Source organism: Bison bison, unplaced genomic scaffold (genome assembly GCF_000754665.1).
Source record: "Bison bison bison isolate TAMUID 2011002044 unplaced genomic scaffold, Bison_UMD1.0 scf7180017864472, whole genome shotgun sequence".
Classification (NCBI taxonomy): Eukaryota; Metazoa; Chordata; class Mammalia; order Artiodactyla; family Bovidae; genus Bison; species Bison bison.
Genome location: NW_011495033.1, coordinates 3,605,297 through 3,627,107, shown reverse-complemented (window position 1 = coordinate 3,627,107; position 21,811 = coordinate 3,605,297). Strand labels below are relative to the sequence as shown.

Here is a 21,811-nt window from a genome sequence, read left to right as displayed (position 1 = left end):
GGGGGGGGGGGGGGTGTGGGCTGTGAGATCTTTGTCCCTTCTCACCCTCTTCCTCCCCAAACTTGGTAGCCAGGGTCTGAGCAGAAAAAGAGAAAAGGGAGGTCCAGAGCATGGGGGTGAGAAATTGATGCAGAATGAGCAGACTGTTTATTGGGATCTAGGAAAAGCCATTAAGAAAATAAGCACTTAAATGATTTTCAATCTGCCCGTGGAAGTCATCTATCTTCATACTGGGGAAGAAAAAGCCCGTTCTCCAATCCCGGTTTTGATTGACTGATTTCCAATTCTCTAAACATTTCCCACAGGAGACTCTCACCTATCTCCCATAATGACAGGCCTTTGCATTTCCAGGCAGTGTTTTACATTTATTTCCGATTTGCTCATAATGGTCAAAAAATCTTTCTCCAATCCAAGGCATTTCTCCAGCAGTGCATGGTTTCCCTCGGGCCAAATAGCTCAGCTGTGATCCACGGAAAATGAGAATTTCCCAAACGCATCTTCGGACTAGGGGAGGGTCCGGCACCACAAATTCAGACGGAAAATTTCCCACTGTTAGATCAATATCTGGGCTAAGAAATAAATGCCACAGGGGCAGAGAGCTGGAGCAAAATGATTACAATCGGCACAATTACATTCACCGGCAGAATCAGCTCGCTGATTACTCCTAGGGATGGGGTGCTCCCGCTTCAGCCACTACAGGACGGCTTGGGAATTAGAACATCACTCAGTATTTCATAATTTGACAGCTTTGCCCGTTGCCTTGGCATGAGTTCATTTCCTCCATGCAGTACATTCCTGTAAGAGGAGTTCTTATTTCAAGGAAGGAAGGAAGGAAAAAAGAAAGGAAGGCAAGAAGGGAGGAAGAAAAGGAGGGTAAAATGAAGGGAAAGTAAATCTCAGAATATACGAGAGACCAAGGCTGGTACGTTGCAGGCAGAGGTTAAAATATGCTGCTCGGGAATTTCCGGGTCAGGGATCTGATATTATGACTGCTCAGGTGAGAATGAAGCCAGGACTTGAGCAGAATTGTAGCCAGCCACAGCTTCATGGGGTACAAAGGGCTCAAGAACGTGTGCTTGGGTGGCTTCTTTTTCTTGTTGACCAAGGAGTTTACTAGGCGAGTTTTCATTACCTGAAACCCAATCTGAAGTCCTTCTGGGGCCACAGGAAAAGGACTGTCTGCTGACAGGTGGGGATTTCTACAGCATCTTCCCTCTGCCGAGCTTTGAAGAGGCAGAGGCGCTCAGTGCTTTCTCATCAGTGGTGGATGCTGAGTAGGTGGGGGCCATGGCAAATGGATTGGGCACACTGCGAGGCTCTGTGTACTGACACCGGCCCCAGGGCCCGCTGTGTCCCTACCCCCTCCCAATCTTCTCTTTAATCCCCCCAACCAGATAATGTGGGATTTGGAAGCATGTAATATCCATGAGACTCCATTATAGGCTATTACGAGCTTTATATACAGTACCTGGGGGATGTGTCAGGCTGATGCTTGTCACTGTGGCTGCTGGAACCGAGAGGGACTACAGGAGTGGTCCCAAGGGCCAAAGTGACCCTTCTATTGTTTTTATCAGTTTCCACAAAAAGGCAGCTCTGATCTCTGGTGACAGAGAGGTGGAAAGCATTAAACAGAAACGGCTTTCACTCAGAGTAAGAAGCATACAGGGATGTACAGGGAGAAACACAATCACCAAATCACTGAATTAATTCCTGGAGCCCTAAGAGGCTGTCTACTGGGGTTTCTGCATGAGGGCACTATTGGCATTTGGGTGGGATTTTCCTGAACTTTTCAGGTTTAATATCCCTGGCCCCTGCCCACCAAATGTTAGTGGCAACCCCCAGGTATTATGACAAGCAAAAAAAAAAAAAAAGATCCAGGCCACTTCTACACCCTCTCTGATGTGAAACCTCTGACAGTCCAACAGCCATGCATTACAGAGGAGGAATCTGGGGGTTGGCTCAGCGAGCAATCAGAGCAAGGTCACAGAGAGGATGCCAGGACTGGACCTAGAGCCAGAACCCCCAACTTAGGACCCTTTCCACAAAACAAGCAGCCTGAGAAGGAACCAAGAGATAGACACACAGGAAGGGATAAACCATGATACGCCACGGAAAAGGGACAGTGAAAAGAAACAGCAAGGGGTTGGGGAAGGGAAAAGAGATAAAGTTGTTGTTGTTCAGCTGCTCAATTGTGTCCAACTCTTTGAGACCCCATGGACTGCAGCACACCAGGCTTCCCTGTCCTTCACCATCTCCCAGAGCTTGCTCAAACTCAAGTCCATTGAGTCGGTGATGCCATCCAACCATCTCATCCTCTGTTGTCCCCTTGATCTCTGAAGAACAGAGATCAAAACAGTGAGTAGGGTCAGGGAACTGGAGGGAGGGGAAGAAATCTTATCAAATTCATTCAAACTTTACCACCTTCTAGGTGTGACAGTAAAAGAGGACTTAGGATCTCTGTCCTCAAGGGCAGGGTGGATCCTGAGGAGGGAAGATGGAGGGACAAGCAAACCCATAGTGATCGCCAAGGGCAGACTGAGGGACGGGCTGGACACCAGCTCAACACTGGGACCCTCACAACGGAACAGAGGTGTCTCTGCCTGCTTTCTGAATGTGAGGCCAGGACTTCCCTGATGCCTGGCCCCGGACCCTTGCTGAAGAATGACAGAGAAGGAAGGGCCCAGGCACAAACTCTCACGTAGGGCTCTTTTTTTCTTTTTAACAGGCAGACTGGACTACTGCTGCTGGGAATGAAGGAGAATCCAGAATTAAAGATAATCCAGGCTACTTTGTCGAGGCAGGGAGTGGAGCACCAGTGTCTTTCATCTGAGGAACTGAAGCAACGTTTCCCCAATATTCGGTTGGCCAGGGGAGAAGTGGGGCTCTTGGAGGTGTCCGGAGGAGTTCTCTATGCCGACAAGGCACTCAGAGCCCTCCAGGTGACATGGTGCATCGTTAGGCGCCACACAGCTCCTGCTCTGGGCATCCTGGGTCCCCATCAGCCATCCCCTGACCTCCGGCCGGATGAGCGCCTTTGCCCTGCTGCTTCTAGTCTTGACTATGGGGGCAGGGCGATTTTAGATATCCTATTAGGCCTGGACAATATGGGTGAGGAGGTCTAGAGTCTGCCCTCTCTTTTCTGCCCTCAGTGAAGGATTCTTTGTCCACCAGGGTGAACCACATATAAAACTGATTCTTCCTTCCCTGTTCTGCCCTTTCAGGATGCAATTCGACAGCTAGGTGGCATAGTGCATGATGGAGAGAAGGTAGTGGAGATAAAACCAGGGCTACCAGTCACGGTGAAAACTACCTCCAGGAGCTACCAAGCCAAGAGCTTGATCATCACGGCAGGTCCTTGGACCAACCGGCTCCTCCGTCCCTTGGGAGCTGAGCTACCTCTCCAGGTAAAGGGACCTGGAAGCCTGGGAGGCTGTGCTTAAGAAAAGTTGGACCTAGAGGGACTTGAGCTTGAATCTGCCACCTGCCATGTGTTAGTGGATGACTTTGGGCAAGTTCATTCACCTCACTGAACCTCAATTGTATAGCCTGTAAAATGGGGACTAGGGCTGTTGGAGAATTAAATTAAATGATATATATAAAGGCCTTGGGACTTCCCAGGTGGTGCAGTGGTAAAGAATCAGCCTACCAATGCAGAAGACTCAGGAGATGCAGGTTTGATCCCTGGGTTGGAAAGATTCCCTAGGGAAGGAAATGGCAACCCACTCCAATATTCTTGCCTGGAGAATCCCATGGACAGAGAATCCTGGGGGGCTATGGTCCATGGGGTCACAGAGTCGGACACGACTGAAACAACTTAGCACACACGCACACAACATAATATCACATGTAAATGACACGAGAACTGAGTGCAACAAAGATGGGTGAGTTGAGCAGGGCATCTGGAGGACCCCAGAATGCTCTCCTTTTCATTTCCCACTTTCTCTTCCTGCTCCAAGACCCTGCGGATCAACGTGTGTTACTGGCAAGAGAAGGTTCCTGGAAGCTACAGTGTGTCCCAGGCCTTTCCATGTTTCATGGGCCTGGGCCTCAGCCTGGCTCCTCACCACATCTACGGGCTGCCCTCCAGAGAGTACCCAGGGCTGATGAAGGTGAGGGGAGAAGCCCAGAGAAGGCTAACAGGGTCCCATGCAGATTTGGGGCGGCTACCCTAACTTCCCTCTCAATGAGCTCCCTCGGACCCCAGTGAGCAGCAGCAGGAACCAACTTCACCATTCAGTATGTGCCGCACGAGACTCCCAGCTGTCCTGGGGCCCAGCAAAAGGAGCCCTTCCTTTGCAAACAGAGGGTTAGCAGGGGATCGGAGGGCTAGGCAACCTTGTATGGCAACAAAAAGCATCTGACAGGAGTGCGGAAGGCTGGGGTGATGGCTGGGGTGTCTCCTGTGTACAACCTGGCCCCCCCATCTCCTGCCGGGCTGGGGGTGGTGTGCAGGAAGCCGGGGCCTCCCAGCTCAAACCGCTCTGATTGGGAGCCAGGTCTGCTATCACCACGGCAACAATGCAGATCCCGAGGAGCGGGACTGCCCAGCAGCTTTCTCAGACATCCAAGATGTCCACATCCTGAGCGGTTTTGTCAGAGATCACTTACCTGACCTGCAGCCCGAGCCTGCTGTGATGGAGCATTGCATGTACACGGTAAGTGTGTGGGCAGCCGGGCCAGGCCCTCCCGCGGCCCTGGGAGCAGGGCGATGGCGCAGACCAGCCTTGCGCAGCTTGGGCCAGACTCGGCCTGACCCCTGACATAGAATGTGACTTGAAACAAATGAGCTTATTTCTGAGGGTCGTCTCGCCTCCACCCGAGAGGGCCCATTAGAGGTTATTCATATTCCTTTTCATTAGGAAACTAGGCTTACGTCTGGCAGTCCTTCACTATGTTTCCCAGAAGAACTCTAAAAGAGTTTTTGGCAAGATGTTCTAGTTGAGCAGGCCTTGGGGACAAAGAGAAGAGACAGATGTCACCAGGGCCCGAGGCGTCTTGGCTGAAGTTAGTTTACACACATTAACTGAGCACCTACTGTGTTCATAGCTCTGTATGAGAAGAGACAGATGGACAAATGATCAAGACCTGCGTACCCCAGGGCACTGGCATGCAGAAAGCACGCCTGTGTCCTGTTCCCATTCTTTCTGGAAAGAAATCCAGCCGAGTCTCCTCCCTTCTGAGCCTGCAGCTCTTCTTCCTCCCTCTATCCTCAAAGGACACAGGTGTGATTGTTTCTTTCTAGAACACCCCCGATGGGCACTTCATTCTTGATAGACACCCAAAGTACGACAACATTGTCATTGGTGCTGGATTCTCTGGTGAGCCTGAGCGAGGGAAGATGGGGTGCCTTAAAGCTGACCTCGGTGCAGGACAGAATGGTGTTTTTCATGCTTTAAGCTGATAGAGGAGGGCCAAAGTCCAGATTGTGCGTGTATAAGGGGGCTGAACGGGGCTATCAGAGAATAAGGGGTGCTCATGGTGGGAGGCAACTTCTGCCTTTGGGGTGCGACCGGTGGGAAGGTAAACCCTGTCTGGGGACTGTGTAGGGGACTTCCAGGGAGCCCAACCCTGTCTATGAGGATGCCTGACCACCTGTTCTCCTTTCCCTAGGGCATGGGTTCAAGTTGTCCCCCGTCGTGGGGAAGATCCTGTACGAATTAAGCATGAAATTAACGCCATCCTATGACTTGACACCTTTTCGAATCAGCCGCTTTCCCAGCCTGGGCAAAGCCCACCTTTGACCCCCTGGCCAGCAGCTCCCCTTCTGTGCCCAGGAGTTGGAAATAAAGCTGGGAAAGACATGTAAGAGGAAGAAAAAGGCTGTGGGAGGCTATCCTTTCCTCGTGACTCTCTTCAGTCCCCCATAAACACTGGCTGATTGAACGTACCTTCTTTCTCTGGCCAACTCCCCAATCACACACCACTTTTTTGCTTCAGTTCAATCAGATATTCTACAATCACAGAGTGCCAAGGAACTTGGAGGTGGATGTCTCAGTAAGGAAGGGGCATAAGGACCGGCTCAGGAGACCAAAACAACTATTAAAATTCTCTTCACTGGGGCATTTGTTGAATTTTGGATAGATCTGATGAAAGTTGCCTAGGGGAGGGTAAACAAGATAGTCTGTAGACCATTCATGCCCTTGGAGCTCCTTTTCATAAAACTAGAGCCATCCTCTATCACGAACCCCCACAAAATGTGGCTCGTCGTGGGTGCACAGCAAATGTTTGTTGAAAAAAAAAAATGTGTTGAACAAACAGATAAGTAAATGACTGCCTTGCATGAAAGCCTGTGGCGGGCTTTATATTCCATGTGACCTTATTTCTTACAGAATTTAATTGTCTGAATTAGCACCACAGAATCCATTACCCCAGGACTCCTTAGGGTCTTTATCCCCTCAACGCACCACACCCTCTTTCTCTGGATTCTTTGTCTGGTTCTCTCCTCTCATAAAGACGCTCGGCTCCCCAGTCTCTCATTAAGGTGTATTGTCAGGTCTTTATGAAGATGGAGCTGTTCTACCAGAAAGGAAGAGAGAGACACACTCGCTCAGAAACCCTGTTCAATGTTTGAATGTTAAATGTGCCATTTTATTATCATTAGGATTGCTCCCACTTAATGAAACAGCATTAACACCGAGTCGGCTGGCCTCCTTGCACTAATTGCTTTGGAAGGAAACAGGCTCATAACTGCCCCAGGGTGGGTGGAGGGGTGAGAGGTGTAAACAGAGACTCAAGCAAGGCTGAGCGCATTCAGATGAAACCGAAGCAGGAGCATCTCCAGACAGGGGCCCCTTGGACCCAAAAGAATAGGAGTTAATGAGCTCTGGGGAGAAAAAAAAAAAAAAAAACTGGGACTGGGTGGGCTGGAAATGTTCAGAGGAATCCCTGAGGGGGGAGGAGTGGGAAATGAGAAAAAGAGTAAAAATATTCTCAAAGGAAAAACAACACAGAGGAAATTAGTCTTCAATTGCCGCATAGGCCTAGGCACATGGATTAATGCTGATTTGTCCTGGGAATTATAAAAGCTAGCCAGTTGGAATGAAACACCATTTCAACTCTGCATTTTGGGTGCTCTCATTTGGTTCCCTGAGCCACAGCCTCTGTAAAGGGGCGGGGGAGGATAATCATATCTGTAAAATGGGAATATTACATCTCATGGATCAATCTTGAAGACATAATGCTGAATAAAATCATCCAGACATAAAAGGACAAGTAGTGTGTGTTTCCATTTGTGTGAGCTGTGTGTGTGTGTGTGTGTGTGTGTGTGTGTTGTGTGCTCAGTCGCTTCAGTCATGTCTGACTCTGCGACCCTATGGACTGTAGCCCGCCAGGCTCCACTGTCCATGGGATTGTTCATGCAAGAATACTGGAGTGGGTTGCCATGCCCTCCTTTAGGGGATCTTCTTAATCCAGAGATCAAACCCGAGTCTCTCGTGTCTCCTGCATTGGCAGGTGGGTTCCTTACCACTAGTACCTCTTGGGAAACTTGTGAGCTACTTAGAGTAGTCAAATTAACAGAAACAGAAGGTGGAATGGTGGTTGCCAGGGGCTAGAGAGAGGAATGGAGAAGGCAATGGCACCCCACTCCAGTACTCTTGCCTGGAAAATCCCATGGATGAAGGAGCCTGGTGGGCTGCAGTCCATGGGTTCGCTAAGAGTCGGGCACGACTGAGCGAGTTCACTTTCACTTTTCACTTTCATGCATTGGAGAAGGAAATGGCAACCCACTCCAGTGTTCTTGCCTGGAGAATCCCAGGGACAGAGGAGCCTAGTGGGCTGCCATCTATGGAAGCGACTTAGTAGCAGCAGCAGCAGCAGAGAGAGGAATAAGGAGTTATTGTTTAATGAGCACAGAGCTTCAGTTTGGGAAGATGAAAAAGTTCTGAAGACGGATGATGGTGATGTTTGTATAAGACTGTGAGCGTATTTAAATGCCACTCAACTGTACACTTAACATGGTTAAGATAGCGGACTTCCCTAGTGGTCCAGTGGCTAAGACTCCAAGCTCCCCAGTGCAGGGGGCCTGGGTTCGATCCTTGGTTAGGGAACTAGATACTGCTTGCCGCAACTAAGAGTTTGCATGCGGCAACTAAAAGATTCTGCATGCTGCAACTAAGACCTGATGCAGCCAAATAAAGACTTTTTTAAAATGGTTAAGATAGTATATTGTATGTTATGTATATTTTACCACAATTTTAAAAAGTGGGGGACTTCCCTGGGGGTCCCGTGGATAAGAATCTACCTGCCAATGCAGGGGCAAGGGTTTGATTCCTGGTCCAGGAAGATTCCGCATGCCATGGAGGCAACTAAGCCCATGCTCTAGAACCCACACGCTGCAACCACTGAAGCCTGTGTGCCAAGAACATGTGCTCTGCAACAAGAGAAACCACTGCCATGAGAACTCCATGCACCACAACAAAGAGTAGCCCCCACTCACCACAACTTCGTTCACACAGCAATGAAGACCCAGCACAACCAAAAATAAGATAATAAATAAAAATTTTTAAAAAGGGGATAATAATACTGACCAACTCTAAAGGAGTGTGTGAGGATCCAATAAGGTCATTCATTCAACACACAAATATTTGTAGCTTCTGTTCTGTGCTAGGCACTGTGCTAGGCATGGTGGATGTATCTATGAATAAAACAATCTATGGCAATCTTACTCTTGTGGTGTTTACAGCCCAGTGAGGAGCAGACATGTAGCTGATGCTTTCATGCTTGTGCTCGCGCTCAGTCATGTGCAACTCTTCTCGACTCCATGGACTCCACCCTCTAGGCCCTTCTGTCCATTGAATGTTCTAGGCAAGCATGGGAGTGGGTTGCCATTTCCTTCTCTAGGGGATCTTCCCCACCCAGGGATCAAACCCACGTCTCTTACATCTCCGGCATTGGCAGGCGGATTCTTTTACCACTGAGCCTCCTGGGAAGCCCATGTAAATAATACGCATAAATAAATTGTATTGTACATTAGATGGTGACAAGTGCGTTGGGGGAAAAACAGAGCAGAGTGCGGAAGACAGAGAATGCTGGGGGAAGGGTTGCCCTTTTGGATGGTGGTCAGGGTGAGACTCATTGAGCAGACTTGGAGGAGAGGCAGTGCGCCAGGCAGATACCAGGATGTCTGTAAGAGCACATGGTGAATTGTAAAGCAAGGTATTGTGTTATTACTAAGACAGAAATGAGGTACAGACAGGGATCAGGGGAAGATCCTGCCAGCTCCCCAGCCAGCAAAGTTGGGGAGAAAGGATTCTGGGGCTCGCTCTCTCCTTCTTGTTCCACGGCTGCCCTCCACTCCCTCTGCCTCTGCTTCTCTCAGGGCCACCTTCCTCCCCCAGCCAGCTGCTGCAGCTCCCCTTCCAAAATATCCAGTCTTATTCAGCTTGCTGGTGACAGCAAAAGGAGGGGACCAGTGTCTAGAGGAGGCTGAGAAAGGACAAGTGGAGGATGCTGACAAGCCCTGCCTGAGCTGGCGAAGGCCCTTTACGAATGAGCCAGGGTGTCCTAGAAACAGTGCAGGCGGGGGCGGGGGCAGGGGCATGCGGGTATGTGTGGGAGGGGTGAGGTCAGGGCAGAGTGGAGAGAAGCAGGAATTGGATAAGAGGAGGCTGGTAACACGCAGGCCAGGGAGGCAGGCGAGGACCTGCAGGGATGTGCACACAGCCCAAGTGGGAGGAACTGAGCATCTCTCATGGCGGGTGGGCTGGGGTCACAGAGGGGAGGAGAGGGTGCAGGGAACAGAGTCTATGGCTATGGAGTAGAGGACTAGCCCTTGCAAATGGGCTCAGAGGACCAACTTGAGGGTTTTAGTAACACTGAAGGATTTGCCAAGCAGACCTGCCAGCATTATCTCCCTGCCTCCCTTCTGCTTGAGCGTGGCCAGGCATCCACTTTCAGGCAGAAACCCTGCCTATCTTCAAGATGGGAGAAAATCAAAATAAATTGGGCAGGCAGGAAGAGACCTCTGGAAGGGCAACTGGGGTCCACATGAGCTGCAGGGGAGAGATAAGGGCAGCAAAGAGAAAGAGGCCGGCATGGTTGCCAACCAGACTAAGGCAAACAGAGGCAGGCTAAAAATAGATTGGGGGTGGGGAGGGAGGAGAGGCAGTCCAGAAAAGAAGGGAAAGCACAGGCAATCGATGCCATTGCGACTCTGACCCAATTCTTCATCTCTCAGCCTCACCATCTGAAAAATGAGGAGGTGATGGGGGAAAAAGGAAAGATTGGAACAGAGGAGAGTCAGGGGAAAGTAATCTGAGTCCTGAGACCTAGGCAACTGTGTGGCACAAATTAGTAGTGCCAATGTGGAAAAGAGAAGGTATGTGGTGTAGCTGATACAAGTGAAAACCTAATCGGAGTTTGGTTGGGTTTTAAACCACGACAGGTTTAGGTCTTAAGGCGTGTGGTTCTAATTCGGAATGAGGGTCACCTGTTTAGAAAGGTAAGCAGGAGAACAAGATGGCGGAGGAGTAGGTGGACACGGAGTGCCTCTCTCGCCATGGATACATCAGGAATACACCTTCAGACACAGAAGTGCATGCAGAAGACCAGCTGAGAGTGGACAGGAGTGCCTGAACAGTGAAAAAGAATATATAGAACCACGCAAAACTCGAGATCAAGCCCTGAGCCTTTGGAGTGGGAGCACTGCCTCCAAGACCCTAGACTACCAGAGAACTAACCCTGCTGCTGCTGCTGCTAAGTCGCTTCAGTCGTGTCCGACTCTGTGCGACCCCAGAGATGGCAGCCCGCCAGGCTTCCCCATCCCTGGGATTCTCCTGGTAAGAACACTGGAGTGGGTTGCCATTTCCTTCTCCAATGCATGAAAGTGAAAGTGAAGTCGCTCAGTCGTGTCCGACTCCTAGCGACCCTATGGACTGCAGCCTACCAGGCTCCTCTGTCCATGGGATTTTCCAGGCAAGAGTACTGGAGTGGGATGCCATTGCCTTCTCCGGAGAACTAACCCTAGGGAGTATCAAATACTGAGAACTCACACAAAAGAAGCCACTTGAATACAAGACACGGCATCACCCAACCTCCAGTAGCACCCTGTGCAGGACGCCTCAACTAAACAACAAACAAAAATAGAAAGGTAAGAGGAGGCAACAAGGATGAGTTAATGCAGGGACAATAGGCTGGAGTGACTTGATGCTTGCATTTTACTTCTCAAAAGAGTGATTAAAAGACTTCCCTGGTGGTCCAGTGGTTAAGACTCTGTTCTCACAATGCAGGGGGCCCAGGTTCAATCCCTGGTCAGAGAACTAGATCCAACAGGCCGAAACTAAGAGTTTGCATACCACAACAAAGATTGAAGATCCCATGTGTACCAACTAAGACCCGGCGCAGTTAAATAATTTCTTTTTTTCTAAAAGAGTGAGTGAAGAGAATTTGGCTATTGGATATTCTATTTCAATGATGGGCTTCCTCTTCCTTGCAGCAAGAGGGATTTAGGTTAGACCTCAGGAAATCCACCCAATCACTAAGTAAACAGATTTGTGAGATATTAAAACATGTATATAAGCACTCTTAGGGTGTTCTTTCCTTGGAAATCTTTATAAATAAGAAGTCCATCTATTTGGGCCTGTATAGTCTTACCTGTGGAGAAGGCAATGGCACCCCACTCCAATATTTTTGCCTAGAAAATCCCATGGACGGAGGAGCCTGGTAGGCTGCAGTCCATGGAGTCGCTAGAGTCGGACACGACTGAGCGAGTTCACTTTCATTTTTCACTTTCATGCACTGGAGAAGGAAATGGCAACCCAGTCCAGTGTTCTTGCCTGGAGAATCCCAGGGACAGGGGAGCCTGGTGGGCTGCTGTCTCTGGGGTCGCACACAGTCGGACACGACTGAAGCGACTTAGCAGCAGCAGCAGCAGCAGTCTGACCTGATGGGCTTCCCAGGGGGTTCAGTGGTGAAGAACCCATCTGCCAACGCAGGAGACTTAGGAGACATGGGTTCAATCCCTGGGTTGGGAAGATCCCCTGGAGCAAGAAATGGCAACACACTCCAGTATTCTTGCCTGGAAAATTCCATGGACAGAAACGCCTGACAGGCTATTGTCCATGGAGTTGCAAAGAGTCAGACACGTCTGAGTGACTGAGCACACACACAATCTTGCCTGAAGGCCAGGACCTCCCAACAAGCCTCAGGAAGACTTGTGGCTAGAAAGCAGGTAGAGTCTGAAATGGGATTCTGGGCAGGGCAAATGAATGTAAGCTCCTGAGGGGAAAGGGGAGGCAGAAGGCGGGCTGGTTCTGTCAGGCAGGAAGAAGCAGCGAGGACAAGGGGCAGGATTCTAACATGCAGGACCCAGTGGCATTTACATAACTTTGAATAATGAATAAGCCCAGCTCTGGGGCTCCAAGTCAGCGTGTTCATCTGCATCTTTATTAGGCTTTATAAATGATTCAGCTCCCTACCCCTTCCCCCCTGCCCCTGCCCAGCCTGCCCCAAGCATCAGGGTAGTTGATTGCTCATTATTTTAGACTAGGTTTGTTTCACCAACAGTCAGTGAGGCATGGAGCAGGGGGACACAGGAGGGAGGAAGAAATCTGAAAGGCGGTGCAGAGTGGAGGGGCAGGGTGGGTGAGCAGAGGCAGGCAGACTCTACGAATAGGGACGTGGGCATAATTCTCTAAAATGCTCCTGGGGCCAACATCTTCGGGACAGAAAGGTTTCTTAGACTCCCCCAAAAGTGCTGGGTTCAAGTCCTACTCAGTCCCCAGTTTCCCTTACATCTGCTGCCAAGCCCCCAGCAGGCTTCTCTCTCAGCTCCAATGCAGCAAGGAGCCACTTGAGCAGCCAAATGAGAACTGCCCCCAGGGAAGTTCTCACTTTTTCCTGAGGCAGGAATTTTGCTATTTTCACACACACACAAAAATCTGCTATGCTTGCAAGGCAAGAACAGACACCAGGCATATTAGGAGAGAAAGTGGTAGGAACAGGTCTACATGGTACGTGAATCAGTAGAGAAAAGGAATTCTCGTGTCCGTTGAGAGTTGGAGCCCACCTGGAAAGAGGAGCCTAGAAAAGACACACCTCCAGGTTAGGCATGTGAATGCCAACTGCTCTGGTCTATTGGCTGGAGGTGGGAGAAGCATTTAATAGCCTGGATGAGAAGGAATTGGCAGGAAACTGGTAAGGGGTTTCCTGGCTGCACATTAAAACCATCAAGAGAGCTTTAAAAAATATGATGTTTGGGCCCCACCCAAGGCCAATTAAATCAGAATCCCCAAGAGAAAAGGCTCTGGGCACAGGTCTAGTTCTTAAAAAGCTCCTCAATGTTGTTTGAATCCTGATTTTTCTAGTAGTCACGTATGAATGTGAGATTTGGACCATAAAGAAAGCTGAGTGTTGAAGAATTGATGCTTTCGAATTGTGGTGCTAGAGAAGATTCTTGAGAGTCCCTTGGACAGCAAGGAGATCAAACAAGTCAATCCTAAAGGAAATCAACCCTGAATATTCATTGGAAGGACTGATACTGAAGCTGAAACTTCGATAATTTCACCACCTGATGCTTAGAACTGAGTCACTGAAAAAGACCCTAGTGATGGGAAAGACTGAGGGCAGGAGGAGAAGGGGGTGACAGAGGAGGAGATGGTTGGATGGCATCACTGATTCAATGGACATGAGTTTGAGCAAACTCTGGGAGATAGTGAAGGACAGGGAAGGCTGGTGTACTGCAGTTCATGTGGTCGCAGATAGACACAACTGAGTGACTGAGCAACAACTTTATTTATATATACATATAATTATATATAAATTATACATATAAATAATATATAAAACTAATATAATTAGTAAAATGTACAATCAGGAAAATGTAAATATTGATTGGATATTTGGTACTAAGGAATTACTGATAACTTTTTAATGGTGTGATAAGAGTATTGTGGTTACATTTTAAGGAGTCATTTTCTTTTTCTCTAAGGGAGAGACACTAAACAAATATCTTCCATGGGTGTGTGTGTGTGTGTGTGTGTGTGTGCACGAGCTCAGTCACAAAGTGATATATCTGGAAAGTGAAAGTGTTAGTCACTCAGTAATGTCTGATTCTTTTCTATCTCATGGCCTGTAGCCCTCCAGGTTCCTCTGTCCATGGAATTCTCCAGGCAAGAATACTGGAGTGGGTAGCCATTTCCTTCTCCAGGGGATCTTCCCAACCCAGGGATTGAACCTGAGACGCCTGCATTGCAAGCAGATTCTTTACCATCTGAGCCACGAGGGAAATGTATGATATATCTGGGGCCTGCTTTAAAATAATCCAAGGGTTTAGATGAAGCAAGATTCATTGCTTGTTGATGACTGTTGAAGCTGTTTGATAGATAAAGCTCATTATACTATGTTTTTTACTCTTCATATACAAAACAAAAACAGTTCCATGAGCATTTCTAACATACAGCAAGGTGAGAACCAGAGTCAGGCACTCAGCAGGATGGGGGCCACCTCAGTGGCATGACCAGCTTTAAAGGAGACCATGTGTGTGGGACCCTAAATGACAGGTAAGAGCTGTGTTCTCCATAGCCCTATTCTTCAGGCAGAGTCACAGGGACCACTTGAGGGGAACCATATCTGGCAGTTAGAGATGCACTGGGGTGTCCAAGATCTCTGGCTTTTTCCCCAGGCCAGCACAACCTCTGGAGACTCGGAGCCCCTCTACACTCTGAGCATCAGGCCAGGAGGCTGGATCAAAGGGTGCCTGAGGCACCCAGAGCAAGCCATCAACCCAGCTCTTTTCTCTCAATCCTTGCCCTCTCTTGACTGACTCCACAGGAGCTAGACCCCAGTTTCAGCCAGCAACCCCGCCGCCCTCCCCGCCTCATACCAGCCGTCACCATTGCTTCCCAGCGCTGTCACTCTCCCGACGGGCTCATCTGCCTCTGTCAGGCAACATTAGCCCAGCAGACTTCATCAAGGACGTGAGGGGAGGCTGAACACAGGGGAGGCTGAACACCAGTGCGCAGAAGTACGGGCCCCTGGGCAGCCACCCCCAAGCGGCTGCCGGCGGAGCTGTCTGAGCTGCTGAGAGATTTGTGGGTAGCTTGATCTCATTTGCATATCACTTCTTCAACGAACACATTCACAAGAATCCCAGATTCTCAGTTTTCTACTTTCCCCGACAGGTTGGCTCTCCTCACACTTGTCCCTGACAGGGACCAACCATTCCCACGTTCTCCATATGCTCTTGGGAAATAACTTACCTTGGCTTGGAGCAAGGTATTTCCCTGGCCCCTGCCCCGCCCCTGCCCTGCCCTGCCCTGCCCTCGCCCCGTCCCCGCTCTGCCCTCGCCCCGCCCCTGCCCCGCCCCGTTCTCGCCCCTGCCCCGCCCCCGCCCCGCCCCCACTTACACCGGCGGAACCACCAGCTCCACCGTCGCTCTCAGCTTGGGGCTCTATCTCTCTTCTCCGCTCCATTACCTTCCCCTGATGGCCTCTAGAGGCTGGGGAAGGGAGAGAGTTGGAGGGGGTCTATTTAAGAGATTTTTGGAATCTGTGCCTGCGCATCACCCGCTGCCATGAGTTATTTCAGCGCCGATGTTTGTCTCGAGCTGATTATTCCAGCCCGAGAACAGGTGGAGCAGCCTGCGGTGGCTTATTCGTCAGCCAAGGCCATCTGTTCCCAACAAGCTGAGATTTGTAGCTTATTTTTACTGGGGAGCAAGGAGAGGGGGCAGGGAGGGAGATGATCACCTCCGAGCCCCAGGAGACTTATCCCAGACCTTCTGCGAGGTCTGAACCCCCCAGTCTTCCCCTTCTAAAACCAATACCTTCTCGTTTTTCTCAGAGAACTCACCGGTCACTTGACTCCGAAATAGCGAAAATACTTTTTCCTTAAGGGGCTAAACCTTCTTCGATGGAGTCAGGTATGAGAAGCAGGAATCCATTAACCAGGCACAGTCTGGCCATTGAGTCATGTCCACCCTTACAGATTTTTTTTTTAATATGTAACTGTGACACAAATATCCTAAATGACCTTTTCGATTCTCGGCTTCTCCTCACCCCACTCCATCACTGGTCCCTGCATCAACATGTGTCTCCTTGTCTAAACCTGTCACCTGCAGGGCTTCAGGCAGCATGGGAGGCTATGTCTGGAGGCTCTTCTCACCCCTCCCTCGCTGCGCCTCTTCCCTAAATACCCTGTTCAAGTTCCACCCTCCAATCTGTTCCTCTTCCAGCTTCCACTCGCAGCCATGCCAAGAGATGCCTGCTGCTTTAAGAATGGCTTTCCCTGAGCAAGGGAGCTAAGCGGTTTCTAAGCAGCTTTGCCACATGGTTTACCCTCCACAGCTACTATTTCTATCTATGCAGTGCTGGGAAAGACACTCCTCTTAGAGTCACACTAATATGACTAATTGGGGGCCTTCTTTGGTTTCTGACACATACACATCTGTACTGACTTAAAAGAGAAATTGTATGAAAACTTTTATTTCAAGCACAGAGACTTCATCTAGAATCCCACGTGCCCATATAAAGCTATTTCTAGTTTTCAGAAGTCTCATCTAATATTTATCTGTGTTTTCACATGTACTTTTGTCATGTGGACATGTTCCCTTAGGAACCCATTCACAGAGCTTCAGAGTGCCTCACTACTGAGTTGGTTTTCTAGGCTTATTTTGCCAGTTTGAGGGAGCAGGAGCTCCTTTTCTGCTATTAAATCCTGCCCAGTGGCTCAGTATACGGTCCACTGGAAGGACCAGCCTCCACAGATGAGCTGCCGGACATGCAAAGGCAGGTCATGGCCCCGTGCTTCTAGTGCACAACCTTCCAGGGCACTGCCATTCACTAGGGTCAATCCCCCTTGCTCTCCAGAGGACAGTGGGGGCCAGAAGCAGCCCTTAAGCAAGGATGCCAACCTGCAGCTGATGCCAGTCCCCAGGATTAAATATGAGTCAAGAGGCTTATTTCATCACATACAGTTTTATATTTGCCTGGTTATCAGTTGTTGACCTGTCTTTCAAAGAGGTAATATTTCTAAAGCTACTGGCTGTATTCCCATACCAGGATTTTTTTTTTTTTTTAATTCTCCACTTTCAAATTCCCTAGTGTCCTCTCTTCCCCAAATCCATTTGCTTCTTTTTCTAATCTAGTCAGATCATATAGATGTGGCACAAAACATATAAAAATTTATTAAAATGTGGAAACTCTTTGACTCTTAAACCATCTCAAATATAATTTGCCTGGGTAGTGTCAAAACTTAATATCTTTTTTGCGTTTTTTTTTCCCTTAAAGCTGTCATAGCTGGCTTTTGATATCTAAAGCAAATTCTATATGCACATTTAAGTATTCCTCTGGGAGATTTATGTCACTGACTTCAATTGCGAAGCACACATCCTTTTTGGAATCTCCCTCATGTATATGACCCATCACTGGAGCTTACGCTACAGAAGACTCGATTTCTCTGTAAAATCCCTTCTAAATAAACCTAGCATCCTTGTTAACTCCAAAATGGCTATTGCTCTGAAAATCACTCCTCCCAGATGGAATCCCAGAGAATGGTATGGATTGTTCCATTGTACTGTAATGAATGAAATTAGATTGAGGTGCCTAGAGATTCAAATATGCATTCCAGGCCATGTGGAACATCGTTGGCACCGTGTTCTTGAAGCACAAATGTGATCACACATGGGGGATGCTCTGAGACTTGTAAGGAGCAACACAAATGTGAGGTTGACATTTTCCCAACCCTACTCCCTCCCTCACCTCCCCAAATTGTCAGAAAGTGCTTCCTTCCTAAGGGCAGGCCTTGGTGAATACCAGGCACACAGCTACTTGGGAGGAGGATCGTGACAGCAGTTCTTGGTTTTCTCGCTTCTCCCTTTATCCTCTGACAAGGCCAGAGTAGCTCGGGGACGCCTGGCCAGTTGCTGGAGCCAAGCTGAGGTCTCTGCTAGGACAGACGTCACCCTCCCTGAGCCTGTTTCCTCAGGCGAAGGACACTTTACGGAGCTGTGACAAAGGTTAAGTGCGATTATGAAGTGCTTAACCACTGGGGGCATAGTTAGTGCTCACCATGGTTATATTGGTTGAGCCCTCCTCATCCTCAGCAACACTCCTGACAGGTGAGGCTGGGCTACATCAGCCTCAGTTAACGCCAAGGATTTCCAGGAGCCCTTAAAAGGGCGGGAAACAGTACTGTCGTGTTGCTGAGCTGGGGAACCTGGTCCTTAAGGTTTCTGGAACCCTTCAAGGGCATTGACCCTTTAAAGGGCGTGGCTTCCGGAAAGGGGGCGGGGGAGCCTCCAGACCGGGGCGGAGCCAGAGGTCTCAAGCTCCTGAAGCGAGGGTGCAAATATGAATATGCTAATATGCCCGGGTTCACCGTGAACTGGAGGGCGCTGATTGGTCTGGACGCGCAGAACCCGCCATTAGAAAGGAAAAGAAATGAAGAGGACGCGGAGGCACATCTGGGCTGCTGGACGGAACCAAGCCCAGACAGCCCTCGCGCTGGGCGAAGACATCTGTCCCCCAGCCCGCGGGTCTGGAGTCCCCACTAGTGCCACCCGTTGGTTCCTCTGGCCCCTCATTGCAGGTGATGAAGAGGTGGGAGTGAGGTTCTGTTTGGCAGCATTGAGGGGTTCTGTACGAACCTAGGAGCCAAAAGTTTCTTGCCAGTAATTCCACCGTGTTTTACAGATGGAGAAACTGAGGTTCAAGAGGTCAAGGCCTTTCTCCAAGGTCTCAGTGCTGGCGGCAGAAGCGTTCAGTTTAGCACTGGTTTTGTTTTCATGAAGGTCTGTGAACACCACTCTGTAGGTGAAGAAGAGCAGTAACCCCAAATGCAGCAGAACTTGGTATATTACCAAGCATGTCCTGGACAGCCCACCAGCCCGGAGGATGTAGAAAAGAAGACTTCCTGGGGAAAGATGAAAGGCATTGGGGTGGCAGCCAGTGGCAGGAGCAGGCAAGGACAAATTATCATAGGCTGGTCTGGAATAGGTTGCTATATAAGAGGTGATGAAATGTTACAACTTCCCTGAGAACCAGCTCAGAGGAAATGAAAGGGGAACGGAAAGCATAAAGGTTAGATTTAAGGCAGCACTTTCTCCCAGGGGTGATAATGGGGTGCTTTGTTCAGTGACCAGGGAAGGCTGTGGACTCGTCCCGTCTCTCCCACTTCTGAGGCCTTTGGGAATCCATCTTCCTCCTGTCCCATGTGGGCCTGCTTAGAGGACAGGAAGGAATGATTGACTTTGAAAAGTCCCCATCACTCAGGTAGGAGGTCCTTCCCCCGATGAGCCTCTTGGGCTCTTTGCTGAGGGGGAAGACAGCAGATGCGTAGGCTCCAGGGCCCTGGGGGCGGGGGGGCGCGGGGGTAGGAAGCAGCAGTCATGGCATCTCTTGCAACATACTCCCTGCCAAATTGATTCAAATTGGCTTGGATATGAACATATGATTAAAGGAGCGGCGCGATTCATTTATCAAGAGAGATTAAAGAGCGGCATCTGCGCAGCCTAGCTGGGGGACAATTAAGGAGCAAATCGCTAAGTGTCTGTGCCACCAGGCATGGGGGCGGGGCCTGGGGGAAGGACAACGGGGAGGTCTGCCAAGAGGACACAGGACAAAAGGAGGTGGTTGGGGAATCACCACATGCTGCTGTTTTCTCTGCGCACAGACTGGGCACCATGGGGAGCCTCAGAGGGCTTTGGGCGCCCCCATGCCTCTTATCCAGGAGTCAGAGCGGTCCCGGTGGTCTGAGATTACAGAGGAGGATCTAGCGAGGTGGCTTTGAGCCTGGCACAGGGACAGATTTGCTGTCTGTTTTGTGGGAATCACTTACATCTTAGGGACCAAGGCGACCGTGAGTGTACAGGTTGGGGCAGGAGCTTAGAGAGCTTAGAAGGCATATCCCGAATGAAGATGGGCTTTGATGGCCTTGCAGCTCCTGGGGCTCCCCTAGGGAGTTTGGTGTGGAGGGAATTGCCCCCTTCCTAGTCTGGAGCCCAGCACACTGGCCAAGATGCTTTGCTGCATCTCAAAGTGTTGGTCATGTGAGGTGATGTCCAGCTTCCCTGGACACCCTGTGGAGTTCCCTATCACCACCTAGCATTCCCTGCCTCAGGGCCTTTGCTTAAGTTCTTTCTTCCTAGCACACCTGTACAGCAATATCTATCTGTAGAAGTGCGTGAGTGCGTGTGAGCCAAGTTGCTTTAGTTGTGTCCAACTCCTTGCGACTCTATGGACTGTAGCCTGCCAGGCTCCTGTGTCCATGGGCTTCTCCAGGCAAGAATACTGGAGTGGGGTGCTGTGCCCTCCTCCAGGGGATCTTCCTGACCCAGGGATCGAACCTGCATCTTTTACAACCCCTGCATTGGTGGGCAGGTTCTTTACCACTCGTGCCACTTGGGAAGTGCAATCCTTTATTCAAGTACCAGCTCAAAATACCAGCTCCTTTTAGAAGCCTTCCCAGTTCCTGACCCTCCTCTCTCAGTGACAGAACCTCCTCTCTCTTATAACATGCCCAAAACAACTTGTCCTTTTCTGTCTCATGTAATTATTTCCAAAGGGGTCTGCCCTAGCCCTAATCCATGAGTCCCTGGAGGACAAACACTATGTTTTACTCCTTTCTACTCACCCAAAAGGAAAAGGAAAGTGAAGTCGCTCACTCGTGTCTGACTCTTTGCAATCCCATGGATTGTAGTCTACCAGGCTCCTCCATCCATAGGATTTTCCAGGCAAGAGTACTGAAGTGGGCTGCCATTTCCTTCTCCAGGAGATATTCCTGACTCAGGGATTGAACCCAGGTCTCCTGCATTGTGGGCAGTTGCTTTATCGTACTCACCCAAAGCTTGTACATATTAGGAGGTGTGGTACATATTTTCCGTGTCTAACTCCTCTACTAGAATATCCACTTCATGCAGGCAGGACCTCATCCCGCCCCAGCATTTAGAACAGTGTCCAGATGACAGCCAGGCAGTGATGAAATATTTGACTGTTGAATGAATGAGCAGATGAATAATACGTATTTTTTTGACTTGAACAGATCCCTCTGCCCCAGGCCAGGCTATCAGAGGTTGATGCTGGGACTTTCTCTCAATAATTAATCAGAGGCCCGAGTCAGCGTAGGTGAGCAGAGTTGGGATCTTGCCTGTAGGTCGACTTTTGTCACACTAGTTCCTTGGAAGAAAAAATGCACCAAGCTAGCTGAACACAGGAGTAAAAGATGTGAATGACAGAACTGAACGTGAAGAGTCAGCAGTTAAAAAGACAACCCAGTAACTTCACTTCTACTGCCTTCCGTATTCAACCTTCAGGGCAGTTTCTTTCATTCAAGATAGAGCCACATCACACTTCATTCCCATTCATTTTGGGGATGACTTTTCCCCCCCTTTCCCTTTCTTGCCCATTTCTAGATGCCTGACTTCAGCAGTAGGCCTGTCTGATATCCTTTCTTGCCTACTTGTCCAAACCAGGAGAGCCTGATTGACCAGCTGTAAATATGCATGCAGGGATTATAACTGGTCATATTACAAGAGGTAGAGAAGGAGGAGGGTCATTTGTTTCTTGTCCTTTTGCATGAGCTGTCTTTCAGCTGTCAGGAAGAGAACCAAGTGTGGATTGGGACATGCAGGCAGGGATTGAGCAGGGTGGAGAAGCCAGCACACCCAGCCTATTCAAGTTGCCCTATGGCCCATGGGATTGGAGGTCAGAGAGAGTTCTGCCAAGTATTGATCAGAAAGTCATCTTTGGAACCTCCCTGGTAGTCCAGTGGTTAGAATCTGCCTGCCAATGCAGGGGACACAGTTCGATCCCTGGTCTGGAATGATTCCACATGCTGTGGGGGAACTAAGCCTGTGTGCTCTAGAACCCATGCTTA

At 49.5% G+C, this 21,811-nt stretch overlaps 1 protein-coding gene and 1 non-coding gene across 2 annotated transcripts in view; both read left to right on the top strand.

Moving 5' to 3' along the window:
• PIPOX (pipecolic acid oxidase) overlaps window positions 1–7,212 on the top strand; it is a 13,801-nt gene extending 6,589 nt beyond the window's left edge. Inside the window, exons 3-8 of the mRNA XM_010861388.1 lie at window positions 2,726–2,939; window positions 3,222–3,404; window positions 3,957–4,109; window positions 4,497–4,655; window positions 5,243–5,318; window positions 5,611–7,212. Coding sequence (XP_010859690.1) covers window positions 2,726–2,939; window positions 3,222–3,404; window positions 3,957–4,109; window positions 4,497–4,655; window positions 5,243–5,318; window positions 5,611–5,741 — 916 coding nt within the window. The 3' untranslated portion in view covers window positions 5,742–7,212. The remainder of the gene's footprint in view (window positions 1–2,725; window positions 2,940–3,221; window positions 3,405–3,956; window positions 4,110–4,496; window positions 4,656–5,242; window positions 5,319–5,610) is intronic.
• A 3,973-nt stretch (window positions 7,213–11,185) lies between these two features.
• TRNAV-CAC lies at window positions 11,186–11,258 on the top strand. The gene has a single exon. It is a non-coding gene; the product is annotated as a tRNA-Val (tRNA).
• Window positions 11,259–21,811: the final 10,553 nt, after the last annotated feature.